At 41.3% G+C, this 27,001-nt stretch overlaps 1 protein-coding gene across 12 annotated transcripts in view; it reads right to left on the reverse strand.

Moving 5' to 3' along the window:
- Positions 1-27,001, reverse strand: part of CADPS (calcium dependent secretion activator) — a 476,794-nt gene that overhangs the window by 252,380 nt on the left and 197,413 nt on the right. For all 12 annotated transcript variants that reach the window (XM_055383622.2, XM_019024533.4, XM_055383621.2 and 9 more), the window contains exons 4-5: positions 13,169-13,249; positions 1,704-1,937 (exon numbers count right to left, since the gene is read on the reverse strand). In XM_055383622.2, coding sequence (XP_055239597.1) covers positions 1,704-1,937; positions 13,169-13,249 — 315 coding nt within the window. The remainder of the gene's footprint in view (positions 1-1,703; positions 1,938-13,168; positions 13,250-27,001) is intronic.

Raw genomic sequence — 27,001 nt, forward strand, 5'->3', positions numbered from 1 at the left:
TAGGGTTATCATAAAACCCTTGTGGGGTTTTGAACTTTAGTAAGTTACAAGTGGTTCTCAAATTTTGGAGTGGATAAGAAGCACGTAGGGGCTTGTTAAAGTATACAGTCCAGGGCTGCATCCTGTCTAGAATTTTTTTTTCTGACAACTTGATTGTGGCGTGTTTTACATATCATATAATAAACCCAATTTAGATGCAAAATTCAGTGATATTGATACATTTACTAAGTTGCATGACCATCATCATAAATTAGTTGTAGAACATTTTTAGTTTTCCTAACAAGATTTCTTATGCCCTTTTTCACCCCTTGCCCCAGGGAACATTAATCCACTTCCTATTTCTGTAGATTTGCCTTTCGGACCTTTTATATCAAGGGAATCATACAATATGTGGTCTTTTGTGGTCTTTTTTTTTTTTTTTTAAAGACAGGGTCTCTCTTTGTCACCCAGGCTGGAGTGCAGTGGCATGATTATGGCTCACTGCAGCCTTGATCTCCCTAGGTAAATTGATCCTTCCACCTCAGCCTCCCAAGGAGCTGGGACTACAGGTGCACACCATCACATTCGGCTAATTAAAAAAAATTTTTTTTTTTTGTAGAGATGTCTCATTATGTTGCCCAGGCTGGTCTTAAACTCCTGAGCTCAAGCAATCCTCCCACCTCAGCCTCTCAAAGTCCTGGGATTATAGACATGAGCCGCCATGCCAAGCCTGGCTTTTTTCACCAGGTGTATTTTTGAGGTTCATCCATGTCATGGCATGTATCAGTGGGTTGTTCCTTTTAATTGCTGAATCATATTCCATTGTATGGGTATACCCCATTTTGTCGATCCATTCACCAGTTGATTAACATTTACGTTGTTTCCATTTTGGGCTATTATAAATAATGCTGCCATAAATATTCGCAGTCAAATCTTTGTGCAGACATGTGTTTTCATTTTTATTGGGTATCTGACAGTGGAGTTGCTAGATCATATGGTAGTTTTATTTTTAAGTTTTTCAGAAAATGCTAACCTATTTTCCAAAATGGCTGCACTATTTTATATTCCCATCCCCTCGAGATCCTAGCTCAGCAGCTCTGGGTGGTACCCAGGAATCTGCATAGTGAACTACCTTCCCATGTAATTCTGACATAGGTAGATCAGAACTACTCCTTAGATTATATACATTTGAAAAGAAAATGTGTGAAGAGAAATTATAGAGAAACTTATTGACATGTTGAGCATTTTGCCACAATACTAGCCTGAATGGGTACTTACTTTGGGAGCTGAGATAAACTAAAAAAGCCTCCACCACAAGGGACTCTACCTTGTAGCCAACAGGAAGGATGATGGGAAAGAAAATTTACAGCTCATCACAATATGATGCTAGCTTGCCTCTCTTATAACTGTAAAACTGGCTGCCAAAATTTTTAACTTTCTAAATTATATAAGGTCTTTATAAAATCCTTGAGCACTGTTTTAAGACAGAAAGTAATGCAAGATTAAATTTAGTAGGTGGTTTTCAGATTGCATTTCCTTAAGAAAAATGTGGGCTCCTGGAGATGGGGAATCACTTGCTGATTAGCTGACCTAAGCTTAGCATGCTGTTATTTTAATAACTGCTCCTGGGGTGCAACAGAAAAAACAAGCTGATTGTGATGCATCTAATCACCCATGTCCTACTTGCTGTGCCAAGAAACTTTCAAGGGCTCAGGGCTTTTTACCTCCAATGAGAAAGACAGCACGACATCTGACTTGGAGAGCTGGTTCTCACTCTCCTCGCCCATGTCGATGATGGAAGCATTGTGGCTGCGTTTGAGTTTCTGGAGCTTGAACTCCCCGCCTTTGGATACCGGCATGCTCTCCAAGTTGGCCATGAGCAGGTTGACAGATGACTTCAGCTCCTCAATGTACATGTTTTCCATTTCTTTGGATACAAACTTGGGAAATTTGCGTTCCTTGGGAAGAAAAAGAAAAGTATGAGCAGAGGAGTAAATAGAGAGCTGATTTATAAAGAAGGTCTTTGTCTCATGGCCCAGAGTTAGAATCACATCTACTACTAGTGAAATTCACCCAGATTTCACGGCCTTGTGCTAGAAAAATGTTCAGCCTAGTTGAGTAGACAGCTGCCTGCCTGCTAGTTATTTATACATTGTAACAGGTAAGAAACACGTACATAAACATATAGTAAGAAACATTGAAATGCTTTATTACGGTTCTATTTTTCCCCAGTTTCCTTCAGCAAATTTGTTTTGTAGGAAGAAAAATGGGGTGTTATTTTTCAAATATGGTTTCAGTTCAGTTTTTCTTTTTAGTAAAATGCAGTCATTTGTTTTTAAGTGAGGGAAACAGAAAGAGACCCTATTTCTGGATATCTACAGAGATTTTCTCACATGAATAATTCAAAAGGAGCTCATTTGAGAGGTTTCAAACATAGTCTGTGTCTATTTCTAAGAATAATAGTTACTGTTTTCAAGAAAAATTGAACCAAATTAATGAAGTGATGAAAAATGTGATTAAAATTCTGTAGAAGATAGAGCAATTTGGTATCATAACTGACCTCTATTTTTTTCCTTTCTTGCTTATACATTTAGTTGTAATTGCAACACGTGCTAACCATGCTATTTGTTTCTTCATACTTCTAAGTCACCTGGAATGTGCTTTGGATCAATCACCTTCCCAAACAGTCATTTACCACTTGAAACATAAACTTGCCCTCCCCAAGCCCTATTCCATAACTGATGGAGTGAGAAGCAAGCCAAGTCAGTTTGACATTTTTATTTTTTTTTGCAAGTGACAGAAAAATCCACCTCAAACTGGCTTAAAACAACAAAAGAAAATATCCTGGGGTAGACCCAGCTTCAGGAAAGGCTGAATCAGGGCTCAGGTGATATCACCACAACTGAGATTTTTGTTAAAATCTTGGCCTTGGTTCCTCTGGGGTGGCTTCATGCTCAGTTTGGCTCCCCTATCTTCACAGAAATGTTGCTAAAGATGTGACTGCACAACATCACATCATGCTATCTAATGGAAAAGTGAATATTTCCTCTTGTAATATGCAAGGAAGATGGAGACAGTCTTTCATCCCCAAATTCTCACCCAAAGTCTAACTTAAGTACATGTCCAATTGGCCATATTACTGGCCAATTTCTATGGCCAGTAATATGCTGTGCTGATTTGCATAGGCATAGCTTATGTCCTCTGTCCTTGTGGCTGGGAGTAGAACTCCACCTAGATCCCATGGAACATGAATTGGTATGCCAATTCTGTGTGGCAAAATAAATAAATAAATAAATAAATAAATAAGCTGTGTAACATATGGGCATCTGAGTCAAGATGAACCAACTAATTTTATTAGTGCCCAGTCATCAATCAGATTTACTCTGTCAAGCAGTTGAACTAGACTGAGAGACATTGAGACTGCAATTGGCTGGTAGAACTGAAACAGTAACATCTTACAGACTCAGGGTTGGCTGCCACACTGGATCAGGTCAAAGCAGAATAAGACACTTAACAAAGAAGAGAGAGAAAGAGGTAGAGACAAAGAGAGAGAAGAAGTAAGGGAGGTAGGGACTGAAGGAGGGAGGAAAAGGGAGAGAAAAGAAAAGAAAAGAAAAGTAAGATGCTTTCTAGAGTTACAGAAAGGAACTCTGACTTTTATCATTTTCTAATTTCCACAGGACTAGTTATTTCTCCTGTAATTTTGTTCCTTAAGAATTTATTTTTTCTTTCAGTAATTCCCCCACCCACTAGTTAGTTAAAACGGTTTTTCTTCCTTGCCATCTCACAGCTTCAGTCAAATACGGAGAGTGCTTCTTCTCCATAGAGCTTGGAGATGTCTTTGTGCTGGTCCAGTGCCAGTCTCCTTCCTACATGAAGGCTGTCATAAGTCTTGTTCCCCTCTCTCCCTATCTCCCTGCATAACTAACAGCCTTGTTTTCATCTTCCATATTTCAGCTTCAAAATTTCACTTCCCTGGGTTGGGTCCTCCTGTTGTACTTGCTAACTTACCTTCTTGGTAGCATTTATTGAAATGGATTGAATGTTTGTGTCCTTGCATAATTTATATGTTGAAATCTAATCCTCAATGTTATGGTATTTGAAGATGGGCCTTGGGAAGATGATTAGATCGTGAGGGCCCTCATGATGGAACTAGTGCCTGTATAAAGGAGGCCTCGGAGAGCTGCTCATTTGTTCCTGCCAGCATGTGAGGACCTGATAAAAAGACAGCTGCCTATGTACTAGAAAGTGGGCCCTCATCAGACACTGAATCTGATGGTGCCTTGATTTTGAACTTCCCAGCCTCCAGAACTGTGAGAAACAAATTTCTCTTGTTTATGTCAACTATGGCATTCTGTTATAGCAGCCTGAATAGACTAAGACACTTGTTATAATTAATCAATCAATTGTGGAATTTGTTTAATTTCTGTCTTTCCTGCTGGGCAATGATTCAGGACCATATCTATCTTAATACTCCTGTTGAATTTTCTGCGTCTAGCATAAAGTTTGGCACATAATAAGTATTCCATACATATGAATTGAGTGAATAGATCAATGACTTGTCAAAAATGTCCATATTAAATATCAATGTAGCTAAAATTCAGCTGTGAGGAGGAGGTGGAGAGATGATAAATTAAGTTCTGAAAGAACACCGAGATTCTGCTTTTCCATGTGAATAAATATGGGGGTCTGAAATCCACTCCGCAACGTCACAGTACCAGTTCCTTCTGGAACTTCTTAGTATAATCACTTCCTGCTTTTAAGACTGGGCTAAGCTCACTGTGTGGTGCTTTCTAAACACGCTGTGCATGAATGTGAGGGAAGGAGCAGGATGGATGCTTCTGAAATGAGACAACAGGCTGATGATCTTGACAAGAGCTACTAATGATTCATCACAAAAGAATCTCAAACGCTGTATTTCTCTAAAACTTCCTGCACAGTGGCCTTGAAGTTTTGCCATTCTTGGACTTGATCAGGGACAAGTGTGAACCTCAGAACTTGGATATCTTTTATGCAAAAACCATCAAGATGCGAGGACTTGGCTGCTGGGTCCCCATCACTTGGAAAACATTTACTGCCACAAACACTGTGTATGGTACAGAGTTACGCACTAGGGAGATCATGTTGAGAGGATGTAAACTGTCTTCCTTGAGCTTACAGCTACTGGGGAGAAAGATCTATAACGGAACATCAAGGTAGGTACTGTAATGGAAGTAAAATGTGATGCAAATCCTTCCTGAGAGAATCAAGGGTGGCTTCCCAGAGGTGGTGACCTTTGGGATGAGGGTCTGATGGATAAAGAAGAGTTTGTCACCAGGTTGAGTTGGCTGAGATAGGGCCACCACTCTTTTCTCCTTCCCATGGAAAATATTGTAGGCAACCATGAATCCAAGAAGGTGTATACAACTTTACATAGTCACACAATATTTCCTCATATTTCTTGGAATATGGCCTCTCTGGAGAGTGAAGGGAAGAGGGAGGTAGGTTAACTCATGGTCTGAGAGTAGTCCTTAGGCCCCATTAAAGGCTGTCATGGAACAGAGGTTACATCCCAAGAGCCTGAAACTCATTACACTGACCTGTATCTTGCCTCCTCATACTGGGGCCAAAACCTCAGTGAACTACATGGTATTTGGTATGGGTGGGGGAACTTGGTAAGTGGGGAATTTCTGATTTTAATGCCAGTTGCTGGCTTGGTAGTTGCCAGGAGGATGAAGAAAATAGCTAGAGTTTGTGAAGTGGGTTCTTGCTAATCAATTTTGAGAGACTGTCTTGTCAAGTGCGGTTCCTTCCATCACAACTTATCTTAGGGACTCACTCAGTGCCTTTTAACTCCACAGTCCTGAGATTTTTTTAGGAGGCCCAGTGGTTACAGATGCCACCATGCTGACTGAGAATTAGCTCCACCAAATTCTATCTAGCAAAATATTGGAAAAATCCAAAGAATGATCACTCCTCCCAGAACTTGGACAGCTCCTAATGACATCATAAAAAGAGGCTCATAAAAACTGAAGTCTGCAAGGAAAATAAGGACATTTTTCTGGTCCAAGTACTTAAGCCTTGGGAAGAAATAGCATACTGTCAATCCAGGCTGAGGTTCTTGAGTGGAGTTTTTCAGTGGCAGACCCATTACAAACACATTTCAAAGCTGAAGTTGTACCAAAATAAGGAAAATGCAGTTGTCCATCTCCATTGCTACTTTTTCAAGCACAAAAATAGATTAGCCTTGACAGAAGAATTGTTTATTCATATTGCTTTATGAGAAACATAGCGTATGGGTGGGCAAAGTCCTCCAAAAAAAATCTCTGTTGGCCATTTATTTTTGTTTTGGGCTGATAACATTCCTCAATGGAGATAGCCTCCCAAGGACAATTCCCACTAGGGTTATTTATGCTCTGAGGGATTTTGGAACATCTTGAAAAATAGCATTTGAAAGTTCTAATGCCTCCCTTGGCTGCTGGCTTTTCTTTTCTGGTTTTGGATTTTTACCCAGAGAGGATGAATGGGGTATGTACAAATGATGACAAGCCTGCCCCCCTTCAGAGTGAGGTTCCCTAGACCCCAAAGACTCAAATGACAAAAGTTGGTGGGCGATCAGAAGGAGGAATGTGACAGAAGGGCCGGTGCTAGACACTGGAGCTCACTGACAGTGCTGCAGCTATTTAATCCAATCTCTCAGACACTTCCCGGGCTTCTGTCATGTGTCAGGTGGTATGGCTGTCACTGGAGATGAAAAAAACAGCCGAGAGGTGATGGTATGGGGGGACATGCCAGAAAGTGACCAGTTAGTGACACATGAAGCAACAGAGGTGTGCAGAGTACAAAGAGGGCATCAAGGAACTCATCTAGTCCATGATAGTGAAACGGACTCGACCCTGAATGCGGGGTCTGCTGCTTACTAGCTTTGTAAGTTTGGACAGATTTCTTCACCCATCTGAATTTTGGTTCCCACATTTGAAACGAGGAAAATAAACCTCACAGAATTATTGTGAAAAGTAGAGATCACAACATGAATATGTTTTGATCACTGACACACACAGCCTATCTTTACACACACACACACACACCCCTTGCAAGCACTGTGCTCCTACCACCACCACTACAAACAACAATAGTACTAATAATGATGGTGCCTACAGTAAAGATAATAATGTTAGTTGGCACTTACTGAGTGCTAACTATGTGCTGGACACTAGGTGAAAACTTTACATGCTTTATTTTACCTTATCTAATCCTTCCAACAACCCACTGATGCACATGCTGCTATTTATCCCTATTTTTTGGAAGAAAATGAGGCAGAAATGTTAAGCAATAATTACTAGAGTTAACCTTGAAACCCAGCAGAGTTTTTGGTCTTAGCTATGATAGGATAAAGCAGAACTATCTGGCTCCAAATGTCTATAGAGCTGAGGCGACTCTAGGGGTTCTCTCTGCATGGTGCATCCTGTATGCCTCATCTCCTTTCATCCTGGTCAGCAGAAGGCTGGTGACGCCTGAGCCCTCCACAGCAATGGCCATTCAACCATTGCCCAGACAATGTGCACTCTGTAGGATTAAGCACAGGGAGTAATGAGGATGGGGTCAGCAGGTTAAATGAGAGAAAGAGGTCTTGGTATTAATTTGTCAAAATAGGCATTGCAGACACTAAAAGGCACTTTGGGCTCAGGCATTATAGTTTTCTAGGCTAGTTTATTTACCCAATTGGTCTTACTTCCTCAGCTTTTATGAACTAGATGGACTTCCTTCCACTTGAACAAGCTTCAGAGGACTCCCCTGGCATTTATATTTTTCCGTGAGCTCAGATTTCCCAGGATTTTTAGCTATTGACAAAGGCCAGAGTCAGAGAGGGGATCCCTGCACACACATTTTTGTTTAACTGTTCAGGCAACAAGTTGAAAGAAGTTCCTACTGTGTGCTGGACACTTATGTTACTTCATAACACCGCATGGGTGCCATGTCCAACATTAGTTTGAAAGTTGGGGGTTAGTATCTTTCTCTGGTAGGAGACGATTCCATTTGTATCTGGTTTATGGAAATGTGTGGAACGGAACTTTTCCATCAGCTAAATATTTGGATATTATTTCTTACTGATATTTGCAATAGGGCCAGGATATGAGCTACTAATTGTGCTCTGTGTGGAATACAGGTCTAAGTGGCATTTCCATATTTAAAATGATGGCTTGAAGAACCAATGGGGTTTTACTCCCAGACCTCTGCCACTGACACTACAAAAGCTGTATGATTTGTCTTAAATAATTAGCTCAATAATTTTGGAATTTTACACTAAAATTCGGCCAAAAGAACTGGCAAATATCACAGCAACACTAATGCCACAATCTGTCTGCTTAAGCTCAAATGTCAACTTTTGATCACACAATTTAAATAACTTAGACTTAATTCCTGGGTGAAATTTGGGAACACTTTAATATCAACATGAGAGGATTTGGGAAAATGTTTGAGCAGGGATTACCAAGTCTTTTCTACCAGATTTTAAAAAATGCATTCATATCTCTTTCTGGAACTTTTAAGGCAGCATGACTGATGTTCACAGTGAGACCATCTCTGTCTGATGTTCTTGTGCAGCCGTCTCTGTCTGATGATTCGTGAGATGCTGGTGCGATTGAACTGATAGATTACACTGCAAGGTCGTGGGTAAGGAAAAGTCAGCTTGCTTTTGCCTCCCTTCCCTCCTAGGAAGAGAGGACAGACATGTCTTTCGGTGGAAATATGTGATGATGAGAATGCTACTGGCAAAATAACCAGGGTCCCTATGATATCTTTTCCAGATTCTAAAAAAATCAAAGTAGAGAGGATTCTGAATTCTAGGAGCCAAATCTGCCTAATGCTGCTGCTTCATTTGGGCTTCTGGATAAGCTGCAGGGAACACACAGCAACTTCTAGTGGAGAAAAGAAAGCAGTTTCCAGGAGGGGGAACCAGCAGGGAGTGAAGAATTGGGGGAGTCCTGTCCTGGAGTAACTTCCTGCCTTTCTTCTGAGTATTCTAAAGAAATAGCATGAAACGTGGAATTAGACAACTCAGTTTTCTGCGTAGTAGCTGTGTGCACTTGAACATGTGTACACTTCTTGATTTGCCTATACTTGGGAGAATTAATGTAACGCCAAAGATTGTTCATCACGGGTCTAAATGAGATTTTATGTGAATTGCACAGCCAGTGTCTGACTGACACATTTAATAAAGGACTGATTAGCAGAGAGAGAGTTCAGGATGAGGCAAGGTAAAAGCCTGAGTAAAGGGCATAATGGATCCTTGGATTGGTATGAGGGGGAAAGTGAGGACCTATATCTGGGAATATATTTTGTAATGATAGTATGCATACTGGCTAAGAGTGCAGACTCATTAGAGAACCTTGGTCAGATTCTCTAATGTCTCTGCTTTAGCCTCCTCATCTGTGAAATGGGGATAATAATAGCATCTTTCTCATTACGTTGTTGGAGGGTTAGATTCTCAGATGTAAAATGCTTAAAAGAGTATCTGGCACATAGGAAAACACTAGGTAAGTGATAGTTATTACTATTGGGTACATCTGGAGTGTTTCCCAATTCATAATGTCCACTCCACCCACAGCCCCACTTCTTCCCACCCTCACCCTAAATGATATATCCCCAGCATCCATGTATTCAACGAGACAGTCACCCCTTTTCCACTGTAGATTGGTTAACTGCACCAGGGGTTGGCCCTTGAACCAAGTTGGGCCAGTGACAGTTCTGATTCTTAGCATTGTGAATTTGCAGGGGATAAGAAAGAAATGTTAATGAATGTGACACATGGAGATGGGAGATGCAAGGAGAGTCCTAATCACTCTGCAGGCCCTGGTTGTTCTTTCTTGGGTTCTGGCTGCAGTTTCTCTGCAGGCTCTGTGAAGTAGTCCTCCATCTCCGATCTCCTCTTTTACATAAGCATGCTTGAGTTGGTGCCTCTTATTTGCAATCAAAAGTGCTCTACCCATCTTTTAATTCAGAGAACGGAGTGAGTTACATATGATGGATGACATCTATATCCAGGAATTTCTGGTTATGATATTTACAGGAGCTGACATTCAGCCATATGGGTTGAATTGCACATCCTCACGAAAATTCACTGTGATGCTGGAAATAGAAAAATCGGGGCATGCTAAAAAGAAGATAAGCAGAGGTGACTTGTCTCAATATCTCTTCATGAACTAGCCAATATCCGAGATCTTGATATTTTATTTAACATTTAGTGGAGGAGATATTTCACAATTTTCATCAGTATTAGCCAGGCTGGTTTAGGCAAGGGGAGAATTTATTTTTCTTGGGATCCAACTAAACTGAGGGAAAAGCAGGTACATGGCTGAAGCTTAAGAATAATTACAATCGGGGACTTAAACGGATGTCCTCAGGATTGAGGGCTCCTTGACATTTCAGTGTAGACTCTGTCTCTGTTTCTATGTGTTGGCTTTATTTTCTCATCATCTTTTCCCTATATGGAAGAAGTGAACATTGCTACAGGTATCTTTCTACCACTGGAAGACAACAGCCTTGCTGACCCACAGTCCACAGGCCCTACGAAGGAATTCATTGGTTTAGTTCGCATCAAGTTTCCATTTCTGGACCAATCACGTGTGGCCAGGGCAGGCTGGAAACTGACTGATTCCACCTGGGTGAAGAAGAGCTCACTCCAGGACCAGTTAGCTATATAGCAAGGGGGCCACTGGCATGAATGAACATTGCAGAAGAGAGTCAATTTCTGAAAGAACAGGAGACAGTAGAGGGCACTCTATCTCACAGAAACCCTCAATACCCTATACAGGGACCCTCCATATATACTGAAATCATTTTCCATGCTCTGTAAATAATAATCAAGATCCACTTTAATTGCCTACTTCATTGTCTAAGAATGCTTAGTTCTAAGTTGTTAATAATATCTCATTTAGCTTCAGAATACTTAGTGGTGGGGGTTGGGGGAGAGAGTTCTTTGATTTACCATTCAGAGATGAGCATCTTGGCTCATCTAGGTTCTATTAAAAATTAAAATTAGCCTAACACCAGTTTCTTAAATTATCATGTTAAGCCTTAGAGTAAACAAAGCAAGTAAATTAAAGGTGCCATGAGCTTGTTTTTGAGATGTGTGTGATTTTTATTTAGATGGGATGAATACTTATTAGTTGGGAATATACTCGTTGTCTAAAATGCAGATGAATAGACCAAATGACCTCCATTTTCTGGATAATCCACCAGTAGGAAACATTTTTACAGGAGAAGTAAATTCTAAAGCTTTATTAATGTTTACTCTCACATTAAGTGGATTTTAAAGCGTAACCTTTTATAATACCTTTAGCCAAATCCATAAGCGCATACTATTTATAGCCACCAGGCTGACTTGATTATAAACTTTAAAGATGTCCAAAAACAAGATGCAAAACATTTCAGTAAAACTGCTTAAGCACAGGGGGATTTTGATGCTTCTTGGAATCTCTCTGGCTTCTCCTCCAGTAGGATTCTTTTCCATACCTCCAAGTCTGGAGACACCTCTTTCCATAAAGTGAAAAGCTCTACCCTGTGCCCACCCTCCGTGCTGTTTCTAATAACACCCACCCTCATATGCACACAGGGCCTGTGAATACGTAGGAATCAGCAGGAGCCTGATGCTATTTACAATTTTTATATTTTATTCTTCATGGATTTTTTTGTTATTAATTGTAATTGAAAAATACTTTACTAAAATAGTTTATTTTGATTACCGGAGGCCCGTTTAAATTTTGTGCCTGACATAAGCCTTGTGCCAGCCCTGATATTTAGACAGACTTGAGCTGAGGGTGTGCCACAATCTCTTTGCTGGTGCCCAGCAGGTTCAACCTGGACTTCCCCATCTCTAAACCAAGAATGATAACTGAAATATCCTTGGAGGGCTGTTTTGAGGATTGACTGAGTTGGTACATGTGAAGCATTTAGCATGCTAGACACAGAATCAGCACTCAACTAATATGACTGGCATGACTACTATTAATAATATCAGAGATGGCAGGGATAGCAATAATGGTAGATAACACTTAGCTGTAGTCATCAACAGTAAGACATAACCTCAACCCTTGAGGAGTTCTATACACTGGGAGACTCAGACATGTAAATAAATGATCACCATTCGATGAGCTGCTATAATGAAGGTTGATATGCGATCTGACGAGAGCACAAAGGTGGAAAGGACTAACTGCTAAGCTCTTAGAGAAGGTGTTTTAAGTCAGGTACTGAAGGCTGAGTAGGTGAGTTTGCTAAGTGAGGGGAGAAAAATGGTTACTCCAGGTTGAGACACCAGTGGGTATAAAGACACCAAGCCTGGAAAGGGCCTGGTATATTTGGAGGGAGACATTCTCTGTAGTTGGACTCGGGAGTTCTGGTGGGAAAGTTGTGCAAGGTGAGGCTAAAATGAAAGGGTAGAGTCTGTTGGTTAAGAGTCTTGATTATCATTCTAAAGAGGTTAGATTTTGTCCTGGGAGCAATGAGGGAATCTATTGAAGGATTTTGAGGCTCTGTTTTAAGATATTTATATATGAGTTTTAGCAGGGCAACTGTGTGCAGGATGGATAGAAAATGGGGGAATTGCAGCCAGGGATACCCATTAGGAGGCTATTGTAACATCCAGGTGCTGAAGATGAGGGCCTGGATCAAAGCACCAGTAGCAGGGCTGGAAAACAGTCAAGAGATCTGACCCACATTTAAGAGGCAGTCACTGGAGGCAGGGTGGCTGACTGAGTGTGGAACATTGCAGGGAGAAAGGAGAAACTGACAATGGCTAGGAGGTTTCATCCACAGTGATTGGATATAGAACAAGAGAAGAGGAGTAAATATAGTTTTGTGTGTGGGGTGGGAGGAAGACAAGGAGCTAGATTTTGAAGGCATTCAACCTGAAATGCCAGGAAAATGTTTAAGTGGAAATGTTCAGTAGACTGTTGGAGCTATGAGTCTGGAACTCAGAAGGAATGTTGGAGGTCTGAGCTTGGGTATTCACTGGAGCATGGGAAATGCATGAGGTATCTCTGGGAGAGCTTGCCTTGAGAAAGGAGGGCTGAGGGCCCAATGAGGGTGATTGTCCTCATCTTCCCTCCTCTCTGCTTCTCAGCTTTATCCTTTAGAGGCTGTCAATAATCAGTGTGCTTCCTGAGTGGGACTTTGGCCTGGACCCCAGCAAACAACCACAATGTTTCCTTACCCTGGCTATTTGGTCCGCCATTTGTAGACGTCCATCCAGCTCTCGTCTGATCTGGGCTGCTTGCTCATCTGGATTGTCCAGCTGCACAAAAGCACAGACATTGAGACTGTTAGTTTGGGTCACAAGGGCCAATAAACTCATGACATTCCATTTTATACCCCTTGCACTGTGCTCCATGGACATATTTCAGTTAAAAAAAAATTCTTGTAACCAACAAATCCAGTCTGAGTGAAATTCCAAGTTAATTCTTCTAGACAGAGCATGATATGGTAGGCAGTTGCTAAGACAGGCATTTGAATGACCTTGCAAAATAATCATCAATCTCTTCTGAACTGTTAGGCAGCAGTGTTTCTAATGAGGACCCAGTGCACACTTCTTTTTGGCCCAGTGACGAAAGTGCTTACACGGCAGATGTACAAGGAAGGAGATGGCAATATAACTATTAGAAATGTCAGGAGCAGACATAGTGCATATCCCCAGTGCACACATGGCACGGGTCCAGCCGCTCTCCACCTCTGGACCATGGAAGATTAATAAGTCATTGCGTTCCTTCTCTTTGAACCCTGAGACCTCTACCAGCCCTCCAGATGGCTACTTCCAATCAGCTGGTGTTGATATCTAAGTGGAAATCTATCCCTGTCTTCCCTGACAATGAGAGGTATTTGGATATAAAGATCAGAGCACCCAGGCATAAATAAGCCTGGACAATTCCCTAACTTATCTGTTTTCAGTTTTTTCTAAAGAAAAAGGGGTCAGTTATGTAGTCTTCATCCCTTTTACATATTTCTGTGACTCTTTGAAAGGACTAGCAGACATTTCTGTAAAGGGACCTATATTCAAAACTTTAGGCTTTGAGGGCCATAAGATCTCTGTTGCAATAAATCCACTCCTCCCTTGCAGGTGAAAACAGCACTAAACAATATGTAAGTATAGATAATATATAAGTGAATGTAAGGGCTGTAGGTGAATGAGACCCATTATATTCTAATAAAATTGTATTTACAACAGGTGGCAGGCCATAGTTGCTCATTTCCATTTTATGAGTTGAAACTATTATTTCCAAGCAGCCCCAGCATTTCCTTTCAAGCTGTATTGAGTCTGCTTATTCAGCAAGTTATATTTTATTCACAGAAAAGTTTACTAAGGAGCAGTGGCATTCAAATAAAATGGTTTTATTCCTCTTTTTAGTATATATTAATTCAAAACAAAAAGTAGCATAAGATATATGTGAGTTTTCTAAGTCCCTTTCTTCTAAAATCAATTTTAGAAGAAAGTTTAAAGCTCCCTGCCTCCAAAAAAAAAAAAAAAAGATTCTCACCTATGCTGTGAAATGATATAGCAAATAAGTTATTTGGATTATGAGATAAACAATAACAATGGAAAATGTATGGTCATACTTTTGAAGCATCACAATTAACCTTCTTTGGTTTATTTTACAAAACACATTGAAAATCCATCTGGCTTTATGCTGTACGTTTTAATCACCCTGTTCAATTCAGGAACCAGCATCACTTTATCTTCCCCTTTCCACAGTTTGGGAGAAGGACTTTTCCTTAGATCATGAAAACTGGATTGCAACATTTGGCTAGGTATTCTAAGGCAGCATTTTCCAAAGGGTGTTCTGTTACAAACTCTTCGAGAAGCTCTGCAGTAAGAAAATTTGTTAGTCTTTGACCAACTCAACTATTTATTTTTTTTCCCCCGAGATGGGGTCTTGCTGTCTTGCCCAGGCCGGAGTGCACTGATGTGATCTCGGCTCACTGCAACCTCCGCCCCCGGATTTAAGCAATTCCCCTGCCTCAGCCTCCTGAGTAGCTGGGATTACAGGCACATGCCATTGTGCCCAGCTAATTTTTGTGTTTTTAGTAGAGATGGGGTTTCACCAGGTTGGCCAGACTGGTCTGCGAACTCCTGACCTCGTGATACGCCTGCCTTGGCCTCCCAAAGTACTAGGATTACAGGCGTGAGCCACCCATGCCTGGCCCCAACACAACCATTTTTAAACTGAAGCTAGAATTTTTATTTTTTGCATAATACTCATAGAACATGAGTTGGAAATTCTCTTCTAAACAAACGTAAAGCACACCACCCAAAAGCAGTCACATGACTGACCAGTGGTCCATCCCAATAACCACTTGTTGACAAGCACACACACGTGGGAAATACAGTGTCCCCAGTGCTGTTTTTAGGTTCCAATGAGCTGCTTTTCTTTTTATTCCCTTGGGAAGCCCAAAAGTTCTTCAGCTCTAAGTGCAAATCCACTGAGAACACTCAGAAATGTCTTGTTCAAAATACATATGCAAATGAAACATTCAACTACTTCACTGGGAAGCAGCAAAATGATTTGGTTATTGTCTAAAGTTGGTTAAGAGCCAAATGATTTGGTTAGGAGAATTTCGTCGGAAGATATGGTGCTCATACATGTTAAAACAGAAGTGGGAAAATACAGCCCAACAGAACCAGCTCCATTGCTAAATTTTCCAGAGGCATTTGGGTTCTCCCACTGGCTTCACAGAAGGCAACTCGAAACAGCAGAAAATGCTGGCAATGAAGATGAGTAGGCAAGGTCTACATTAAGCTTAATTTATTCTTTTATTCATTACTTCACTAATTTACTCATTCATTCATTAAATTTTTATGGAATATCTTGATATGTCAAGATATTGGAATAAGAAAGGAACAAGTCCCTGACTCCATGGAGCTTAAATCCAGCAAGAACAGGCATGATTTGGGCATAAAGAAGAAAGGATTAGCATTTGTTGATGCCTGTACCAAACACCAAATACCCTATGACCTGTTTTACAGCCTTTTCTAAAGGGTCCCAAGAAACAGAGGCTAATGTGCATTCACACAGGAAAAAGGATTCTGGGGTGAGGAATTGATGATTCCTCTTGAAAATTTGTAATATGTCAACATAATCAAGACTTTGAGAAATTCTAGAGTAAATAATTGTTTTTAACTGCATTTAACCTTGTCTTTTACACAATTATTCCACCAAAAATCACAGAGCAATTTGGAAAATTCCACATGTGAAACAACTTTGTAAGGTTGGTATCATTATCCCCATTTGACGGATGAGGAAAGTGAGTCTTGGTAAGGTAGAGGAACGTGCCCCAAATCACAATTCTGGTAAAGTGGTACTAGTCACCTGAAACCAAGTCTGCTCTGCCTCAAACTGGAACTCTTTTGCTCTGCATTATGTTGGCTTCATACTTAAGTGCCTTGTTTGGTTTTCTAATTGATCCTGACAGTTAACTAACTCAGCAACCTCACTTTGTTCCTTGTAGACACGGGCCAGTTTGATCCATAGAGCCACCACTGGGGACAGAGAAATGTCAACCCTCTGTCACTTCTCATGACTGATTTCTTTTGGGGAGGCTGTAGCAGCGCTGGATTCCTCCCTAAGAAATAATAGCAATGGGTGTGTCCTTATCCTGGTTGTGCCACTTAGTAGCTGTGTGATCTTGGGCAAGTTACTTAACCTCTCTGTGCTCCAGCTCTTCTCATCTGAATAATCAGGTTAATGAGACCTGAGGTTGTCATGAGAATCAACGGAGACAACGGATATAAAGGGCTTAGTCCATGGCTTGGCATGCAGCAAACCCTCATGAATGGTGGCTGCTGCTCCTTTTGTTATTTTGGAGCAGTCCATGTTGGCTGCATTTCTGACATGGGCCACAATGGGGCATCTCAGGTTCGGAAGAGAAGGCACCAGATGGGACAGTGTCCCTCACTGGCGTGAATGTAGGGTCTCGGTCTGACAGTCTGTGCAGCAGAAATGATGTGATCAGAGGCTCCCATCTCTTGACAAATTTCCCTGGCTTTTCTGTCTCCCACCTTCTCTGGGGTCGAGTCCCCTTGCTCTGTTAGACTTTAATTAGCGGGAGTGACCAGAAGGCAGCCACTGCTGCCTGACAGCTAATGATCTGAAGAGAGGATGAAAAGGGAAATGCAACTGAAGCTCCCTAAAATAGCTTGGCATGATAGAGAAGGCCATCCTCGCGTGAGGAGCTTGACAGCTCCACTCTATGAAATCCCAAAATATAAAGAGAAATCAAGTGATTACCTTTTCAAGGGCTGGAAAGAAAAAGCAAGAGAGTGAGCTTCCATGGAAACAAGGTTCTGTTTATTGCGCTGGTCTTTTCCACTGAGGAAAGGAAAGATCAGCTGGAGAACCAAGCCAAGGGCAAGCCTTTCACGTTGGCAGCTCATTAGGGTTCAAAAATGTACATGTGCATAAAGTCTCTTTACCTAATTAGACAAATAATCTTCCTACTAGAAGAGGTCAAGCAGAGGCTGTGTGGTTGTTTTGACTTGTCAGTCAAGCAGAGGAAAATAATTCCTTGGGCTTTTCCTTTAAAGTGATGGAGAACTAAGCCCAGCACTGTGTAAGTGTAGACAGGTATTGCCTGAGCCATCAGTTCAAGTCCACCTGAGACAATTGTCTCTAGCTCATGGGTGGTACTCTTTCCGTCAATGCAGAGATGAAAACTCTGTCCTGTCACTGTAGGGCCAATTTAAACACAGGCTTGAGATATAGCAGGGTGGAGTTGCACCCTTGCAACCTTGCCAAGTTTCTTAACCTCACCATGCCTCAGTTTCTGCATCTGCAGAGTGGACATCATTTTATCTTGCATAGCTATTTGAAAGGACAAAATGACAAAATGTGCTGCATTGTCCAAGGGAAGTCAGACCGACTTGGTTCCAATCTTGGTTTTTTTTTTTTTTTTTTTTTGCCATTTCCTTACTGACACAGATTGAACAAGCAATCGAATCTTTCTGAACCTCAGTTTCCTTATCTGTAAAACTGGGATAAGATACCTACCCTGGCATGTTATGAGGATTAAGTCAGATGATATACATTCAAAGCACCCAGTGAGGTAGGTGTTGGCACATAGAGGTCCTATAGTTTAGCAAAGTTTATAGAGTTATCCCCTATTTTAGAATGGGGAGTCACCAGATGTTAATTCTCCTCCCTGCCTTTAGGATATATGAAAGAAATCAGACCTGGGTGGGGAACCCTGGGACCCTGGAATGAATGTTAGGAACCTGTGTTCTGATCCTTAGTTTGCCTTTAGCTGTGGGATCTTGAGCCAAAGTCGTGACCTCTCGGTGCACAGTCCCTTCATCTGAGAGAAATGACAAGATTTCAGCTATTGTGTTTCAGGATTATCTGAAAAGCCTAGACTGGTATTTCCCAAAGTTATATTCTAGGGAATATCAGTCCTGCAGGTTCTCTAGATCCTCGATGGGAAAGGATTCTGTGATCAAATAAAGTCTGGAAACTCACTCTATCCCATTCCTGGAGACACACAACACACATGAGCAAGAAATCCTACACCAAGGCAACCTCATGCAGCCCCACATTCCCAAATGTACCTGATCATGTGTTCCCAGGAACACATTCTGGGATGTGCTCACCTAGGCAATTTTCCTGTGTGCTTCATTTTTCTCATGTCTGCAGAAAGAATTTTGGGGGTGGGGGGAGAAAGGGAGGAAGCAATCCCACTATGCAAATAGGTCTACATATCAGCAAAAGGATTGACACCTGGGAATGCCCTGTCTGACCTCTAGGGTGATGAAGAAATTGTGAAAGGGCCTGGGCCTGGAGCCTCCTCATTAGCTTCAGAGGCCTTGGAGAATTGGCCTTGACAGTGAGCCTGGGAGACATCCCTGGGTACCAGCTACCCCTGGGCATGCCTGAATTTTCTGGGGCTCATGCACTAACGATGATAAGGAGGCAACTTCAACCCTAGACTCTTCCAAAGTCATCAGTGTCGCTGCCAAGAGGCAGCCTTCAGTCAACCAAAGAGAGGATGTGATTCAAATACACAGAAAATGTAAACAGAAATAGGCAGATTACTTTATGCATTATTTGAATAATTGTTCTGCTTTCTGGAAAAACCTATGGTTCTCAGCCTCAGAGTAAGTGAACCAACTTCAGCCTCAGGACTAAAGTGATAGTGATCCAGACTGGCTGGAAGGAGTTTCAGGGATAATGTAGTAACCTCAGACTAACGGTGTGGCCCCCTGCTGAGCTCTGCAGCCTTGTCAAGCACCACATCCTCCCCCAGTATGCTCCACTGGATACTTCACTCAGGCTTTTGGGAGGGCTAGCTTTCTCCTGCTGCCAGGTTTTTGCACAGGCTGTTCCTCATGCCTGGAGCACTCTTCCTTATCTCTCCCCTGACTGGTAACCCTTTCCTATCCTTCATCCTTCAGCTTTGCAGCAACTCCGCTCTGCTCTCCAGATTTGTGAATTTCTCCTGTCTCTCCTTATAATTATGCACCTTTCCTTTCCCTTACTAACATATATCACCATTAATTTACAGGTACTTATGTGATTTGGTGTTTGCCTACTAGGCTGTAAGCTCCATAAGGGCAGGGATGGGTGTTATTTTGCTTATCTCTGGATCCCTGGCACCTACTTACGTAGGTGCTACTTGTACATTACAGTGGCAAATACAGAGTGGGTTCTGGGTAAATGCCTGGCAGATGAATAAAATGACTGCCTGACTAGCTACAGGACTGAGTTAATCAGCTGTGACCCAAAAAGGAATGACCTACCCACATTCGCACAATGATCAGTGAGGGCTGGGACCAAATTCCCAGTCAGCTAACTTCTAGTTTGCTCTGTCTTGCTGCCTAGTGGCTGTGTTCCAGCAAGTGCCATTCTCTGCAGAAATCGGTAAAGACTGAACTTTGCTGGCCTATAACCAGTCTCTTTCCTGATTAAAGCTTTCCTTATTCTGGGATTTGGGGATGGAGACAGGGGTCTCTATAAGCAGCTGCAGTGCAAGCCACCTGCTGACCTGGGTTTAGCTTGTTTTCTTGCTACTTTGCTTTCTCTCTACTTCCCAGTGTGCCCCCTGGGTTCCCAGAGATTAGTGTCTGAGATGGAGGCTGCCAAGAGCCACTGCAGAGGAGGGTGGAGGCACCTCCCCATAAAGCACTCCCATCAGCTGGCAGGGCCCTCCTTTCCTCCACAGCCCCATGTTTTTTTATCCTCCTTCAGAGACAAGCTGCTCCAGCAAATGCTGCCTTCCTGGTGCACTGCAGTCTGGAAAGTTACAGCTGGGACAGTGTCAGTTCCCAACCAGGAGATGGGGGTGCCCAAGCTCCTGCCACAAGACTGCACTGGGGTTTGAACTGTGGCTGTTTTTGCCGCATTCAAGACCTGGTTACTGCCTCCAAATTCCTTCCTCTCATCTCCTAAAGCCTGTCTCTTTTGTGTCCACCTTAAATGTAGAGCCTGTAGAACATGGTCAGCAGGTGCCCCCACTCCACTGTCCAAGTTCAAATCGCCTTTCCACTTTAAAGCTGAGCAATCCTAGGAAAGTGATTGGACCTCTCTGAGCCCTAGCTTTTATTTTTTTCAACTCTTTTAACTCTAAAATGGGAACAATAATGATAATACCTACCTCATAGGATCTATAAGAGATTAAATAAGATGGATGCATATGACAATTAGCAGAGTGCTTGGCATGCAGTCACGTTCAGTAAATCTTAGCAGCCATTAGTCCTTGGCATTCCATAGCCTGCATATATTCTCCCTTACAGAAGTTCTGATTCTGCAGCACTTAAAGTAGTGTAACAGATTTCCTCCCCTTTTGGGTAAGAAACCAAGCTTTAAAAGGTTAAGTAGTTTGCCTGTAGTTTCAGAGATAATTAGCTCGAGATAGAGGGAATAACCCTTAGGAAAAAAATCATGGATTTCAGAATCAGAAAACCTTGAGATCTAATGCTGCCTGTGACACATATTCACTGTATGATCAGGGCCAGATGCTTAACCTCTCGGAGCATCTATAGCGCTGCACTAAAATAATAACCTCAAAGGACTATTGTAATGATGACAATAAATATTCTCAGACAGCAGGGGTTCAACACATTGTAGGTGTATATAACTCTACTATTATTACTGGAAGAGAATCTGATGAAATCTGCAGCCTTGCCATCCATCCGAGTCTTCACTAAGGGCTCTGTTTCAGGGTTATTTGTAGAAAGAACATGGAGTTTGGTCTCCCATGCAGTCAATTACATTCTGTTGTTACAAAAAAATCATCCAAGGAGATGATACTACCTAATTTGTGGAAGAGTTAAAATAAGATCGTTTGTGTCTTTCTTTATCATGCCTTATTTCCTTTCCAAGAGAAGACCTTGGGTAGGTCAAAGTTTCCATTCTGAATGATGTACTTCTTGATTGCAAAATGCAGGGTTTAGCTCCCAGGTTTTGCCAGCCAATGAGAACCCTGCTGTATTTGAGTCACCAGTTTTATGTCTTTGCTGGCTTCTGGCAATGCAGTAAATATAACCCAAGAGCTCCAAATGCAGCAATTTTCTGAACAAGCAGCAAATAAATACATTAAAAAAACCCAAACAGAAAACCAATCCAGTTCTTTATGATCCTGTAGTGCTCAACCAGTCTTTCCCCATCTTTCCCGCAGTCCTGAAATGACCTCCCCTCTTCTTTTCCTTTCTACCATTTCAAGTCTGATGTGTCATTCAGAATTTGGCTTCAGGCCTTTCTTCAAGAAGCCCTCCTTGATTACTTTAGCCAGGCATCAACCCACTTTTATAGGAATTGCTAGCAAGCTTTCTATGTGCCCTGTGCCTTAGCTCTCTCTTCCACTCCAGAGCAGTCATAGCACATGGTAGTCAGAGACCAGGGAGCTGGAAACAGTCAGGTCTGGCTTCACATCCTTGCTCTGCCACTTTCCAGCTCTCTGACATTGGACAATCTACTAAGCTCTCTCTGTCTGTGCCCTTATTTGCAAAGTGGGAGTCCTAACAGTAACAATGCCAACAGCAGAGGCTTGTTATGAAAATGAAAGAAGATGGTACTCATAAAGCACTTAGCATCATGCCCCAAATATGAGGGGTTGCAAGGTTAAGGCTATAATTTATTACTATTGAGGCCAGAGACTATGTTTTTTATCCAGCATAGAGGACACAGCTGTGTTTTTTTTTAATGGATTATCTTAATAATCTTTATATCTGGGGCTGGGAGATTGTCCAATTCACCTGCACTATCCTGAAGACATAAGGAACTGAAGCCATTCAAAGAAGAGAGTGGGTGTTGTCTTTCTGTGTAAGTGTGGCAGCCAAAACCAAGGGTATAGAGGAAGCAGGCGGTTTTGTGAAGAAAAATACAGGGGACTAGGCCTGGTCTATCCCTTGCTAGCTGTGCAGTCACCTCCTAAATATCTCTTGAATCCATCTATGATGTGTATCCACTTCCCTAAGCCAGGCTCCTATCATCTCCATCCTCAACCACCGATTTCACATTCATCCTCTTTTGCTTCACTCTCATACACAGCAGTTCTCCCTCCTGGCTGCATATTTGAATCCCCAGAGAGAGATAAAAGACAATCCTAATGTTGAGGCTGCACCTGGACCAAATAAATGTGATATTCCAGGTTGGGGCTCAGGCAGCAGTATTTTCTGTTTGTTTGTTTTTTGAGACAGAGTCTTGCTCTGTCGCCAGGCTGGAGTGCCAGTGGCATGATCTCAGCTAACTGCAACCTCCGCCTCCCAGGTTAAAGTGATTATCCTGCCTCAGCCTCCCAAGAAGCTGGGACTACAGGTGCATGCCACCACGCCTGGTTAATTTTTAAATTTATTTTAATTTTTTTTATTTTTAGTAGAGACGGGGTTTCACCATGTTGGCCCGGATGGTCTTGATCTCTTGACCTCGTGATCCACCCACCTCAGCCTCCAAAAGTGCTGGGATTACAGGTGTGAGCCACCACACCCAGCCAATTTTTTTAAAACCCTCCGAGTGATTCCAACGTGCAGCCAGGATTGAAAACCTCTATTAAAATCCAGTGGTTCTCAAACTTTGGTGCCCATAAAAATCAACCAGAGAACTTGTTAAAACACAGAGTCCTGGGCCTCACCCTGGGACAGTTTTGATTCAGCAGGCTTGAGGTGACAACCAAGAATTCATCCTTCTAAACATCTCCTGGGTGGTGCTGATGCTGCAAAACCACACACCATGAAGCACGAATTTAACTCAGGCTTTGCAAAGCAGGCTGCTCATCTTTTTGGAACGTGCATTTGCTCATGTTACTCTCCTGCTTAAGACCTGTCAATAACGTTCCACTTCCCTTGGTAGTAAGAGCCTGAGACCCTTATCAAAGCATTGAGAGCTGTTGCCATCTGGCTTCTGCACAGCTTTCCAGCCTCATCTCCCACCACTCTGTCTTGTTCTCTACGCTCAGACCATTCTGTACTTCTAGGTTCATAAACATGACATACTCTTGCTTGGCCCTTGGTCAATGTGAATTCTCTTTCCTCTTCTGTCATCATTCTTTTCCCCCTGAGACAGGGTCTTTCTTTGTTGTCTAGGCTGGAATGCAATGTTGAGATCATAGCTCACTGCAGCCTTGACCTCCTGGGCTGAAGTGATTCTTCCACCACAGCCTCCTGACTAGCTGGGACTACAGGCATCATCATGCCCAGCTCATTTTTGTATTTTTCTTAGAGACGGGGTCATGCTATGTTGCCCAGGCTGGTCTTGAACCCCTAGCCTCAAACTCCCACATGGGCCTCCTAGAGGGCTGGGATTACAGATGTGAGCCACTGCACCTTGCCCTCTGTCATCTTTGTCTGGTTAACAGTAAATCATTAACCCAAAGCCTAGTCTCAATATTGCTACCTTAGGGGCCTTCTTGGTCTCAGCCAAGGTCACCTCTTCTAGGCCACCCTAACATCCTGAACCTCCTCTTTTATCACTCCCATCACATTTGTGTGATTCGCTTCTTGGCATGTTCTGTGCAAGACTGTAAGTGCCTTTGGCAAAGACCTTGTCTGTCTTGTTCATTATAAAAATAGCCAATGACTGATGTATGGTAAGGGAGTAATAAATATTTGCATAGTTAAATTTGAGATAGAGATAATAACATCTATGTAGCAGGGATGTTTTGAGGAGTTAAGGTGATGTTTTTCCAGGCACTTAGTATGGTGTCTGACACTTAATAGGTGCTCAAATCATGACCTAAATAGAAATCTGAATGCAAATGGTTTAAACTTATTAAATTCTGTTGAATGAGTAAATGAAAGTGAGTATTTACGTGCAGAAAGGACAGAGAATAACTGACTAAAGTGGTGGGAATAATAGAGGTGTGAACCAATTAAACTCCGGGAGTCTCTGCTTCCTCATCTGGAAATTAGAAATATTAGTATTCAACTAACCATTTAAAAATATTCACTAAACACTTGCCTTGTTTCAGGCATTATGTTATGAACTGTGAAAGCAGGATAAATACAGAACTTGATAACTTTCAGAATTATTTCAACAAAAAGAAGAGTTATATTTTTCAAAACTAGTAAAACAATTCATATATTTAAATAATTATTTTCATTGCCATTCGTTTTTGAATTTAGTTTTTACCAATTTCTGAAATTTAGTTTGGGCAGCTGATTTGATGGGAAATGGTCACTTTTTCAAAACAAGCCAGAGGTGATTATATTCTCTGGAGATTTTGACATAACCATTATGGGAAATGAAATGCCTTTTTGTACTGTTAAATAATCTTGCTCTTTAAGCAGCATCAAGTCATGGTAAAAAGCATTTTATAAATGGCAAAATAATGAGCTCAACAGGAAGTCCAGAAAAACATCCAGTGATGTTTAAAATACCTCTAATCAAATCGAATGCTTTTGCTAAAAAATACCTGCTCTTTATTTTAAGAAGAAGTGAACCTCATTTTCAAACGCTGATAGCATTGTATAAAATTATTCACAAGGTCAAAACGAAATTGAGTTTTCCAGCTTCTGCAGTTGTGGCTTTTGTGAATGTGTACGTGCATGCATGTGAGTGGTGTGCATGTATGTGCACGTGTGTAAGAAAGCTCAAGTAGTAAAAAACATTCAGATCTGTAAATCACAGAGCTGCCCATGTCAATTAAAACTGAGGTGAATTAATTAAATTAAAACCTTTCCAGGGTACTTGAGAACTGTCACATGCACCACTGTTTCCTTTGAGCAACATGTCACAAATATAAGATGTGGTTAATTTCCAGTCCCAGGCTGATCATTAAACAGTACCTGGTGGAAACTGGGTCTATTCATAAGTCTACCCACATATATCATTATCTCATTTTGCCTGCTCTAAAGAGTATGTCTACCGTGGGGTTGCCATTGTTCAAAGTCAAAAATATTTTAAAAGGGTGAGTTTCACCTTGATTAAGACCTGTCAAAGAAACAGTTTGTTCCTAGTATCAAATCCATAACCAAGTAGTTTTTTTTATTAGTTCTTTTAAAAGTATCTGTGCTTAAGAAGAGGAGGTGGTATTAAAAAGAGTAAGCGGCCAAATTCTCCAACAGATGGGAGAAAAAGAATGAACTAAAAAAACCCAAAATTACATTATTGGCATTTATCAAGTATGTCCTGCTTATAATATACTGCATTGTGTGCAAATGCACAAAGGTATCAGGGTATCATCTACTTTAACACATGAGACAGTTCTTATTTGTTGGACTATATAGATGCCTACTCTCACTATATTCAAGAAGTTGGAAGTAGATTTTGTATGTTTGGTGAAGCTGAGGTCCATAATCCCATGTCAGTCATAAGCAAGGATAATCATGTGTTGTACTGAAAACAAAATAAATATTGAAAAATAAATTTAAAAAGGAAAATTAATTAATTAGGATAGGTTAATTTATTCCATGGTAACAAGTTAACCTTGAAATCTCAGTTGCTTAACACAATAACCATTTATTTCTTGCTTACTCTACTTACCCAGTGCCAATTATGGGGGACTCTCTTCCACAGAATTACTCAGGGATCCAAGCACATGGAAGCACCACCATTTTGTGACTCTGCTACCTCAACATGTGGCTTTCAGGCTCAGTGTGACAGGGAAAACAGAACATGAAGGACTCAAAGCCAGCTTGCTGAAACTAATCATGTGGCCCTAACCTAGCTGCAAAGAAAGTTAGAAAATGAAAAAAAAATACATAAAATATTTTATAAGCATTAGTGTGTCTGCCTCAAAAAAGATTGTAGATTCTGGTTAAAGTGCTTAAAATATAGACTCTATTTGAATATCTAGAAATTGCTTGATTCTCTAGTTTACCTGGCCTATGTGGACACTTCTACACCTAATTTAAACTTAGCTTGAGTTTAAATTAACTCAAGTGAACATGGTGTAACATAATTTAATTTGCATTGTGAAAGGCAAATATGACCTTGGCTTAGAGGAGGGAAATAGAAGAAAGTAGTAATCTCCTCTGAGAGAGAAACCTGCAAATAAGCAGTATTTTAACCAGTATAAATTAAAACAATATTGGCTGCAATACACAAATTCAGCACTGGAAAGTTCAAATTAAGATGGCCCTAGGGTCTTGTAATCTAATTTACTTCTAATGTACCTACAAGTTCCCAGCCTGAGAAACACTTTAAATGGTAAACCACCATCAAGACAGATGACTTCTTATCTCTTGAAATTGTATTTGTAATCCAGACACCAGGCTGATCCTCTGTGAAACTGTTTTTAAGATTAGGTAGTTCACCTGCTTATGTTGCCCTTTCATATTTGCAAAAGCTAAGAAAATGCTTTTTAGGGTCTTCAGAGAAAACATTCTGTAGTGATTATGGCAAATCCCTCCTCTCCTCCTACCCCAATTACTGTAAAATCTCAGAAGGAACAAAAACGTATGCAGGAAACTTAAGTAACCACTTTTACAAAAGGAACTTACTTTCACAAAAAAGTAAATGTACAATGATGGCAATTGTGTTTTTAAAAAGCAATACCAAATTTATATATCAGATCAATACTCTGCCCTTTTATGCCAACATTCCTAGACACAGAATTGATTTGTAAAATG

Source organism: Gorilla gorilla, chromosome 2, assembly GCF_029281585.2.
Source record: "Gorilla gorilla gorilla isolate KB3781 chromosome 2, NHGRI_mGorGor1-v2.1_pri, whole genome shotgun sequence".
Lineage (NCBI taxonomy): Eukaryota > Metazoa > Chordata > Mammalia > Primates > Hominidae > Gorilla > Gorilla gorilla.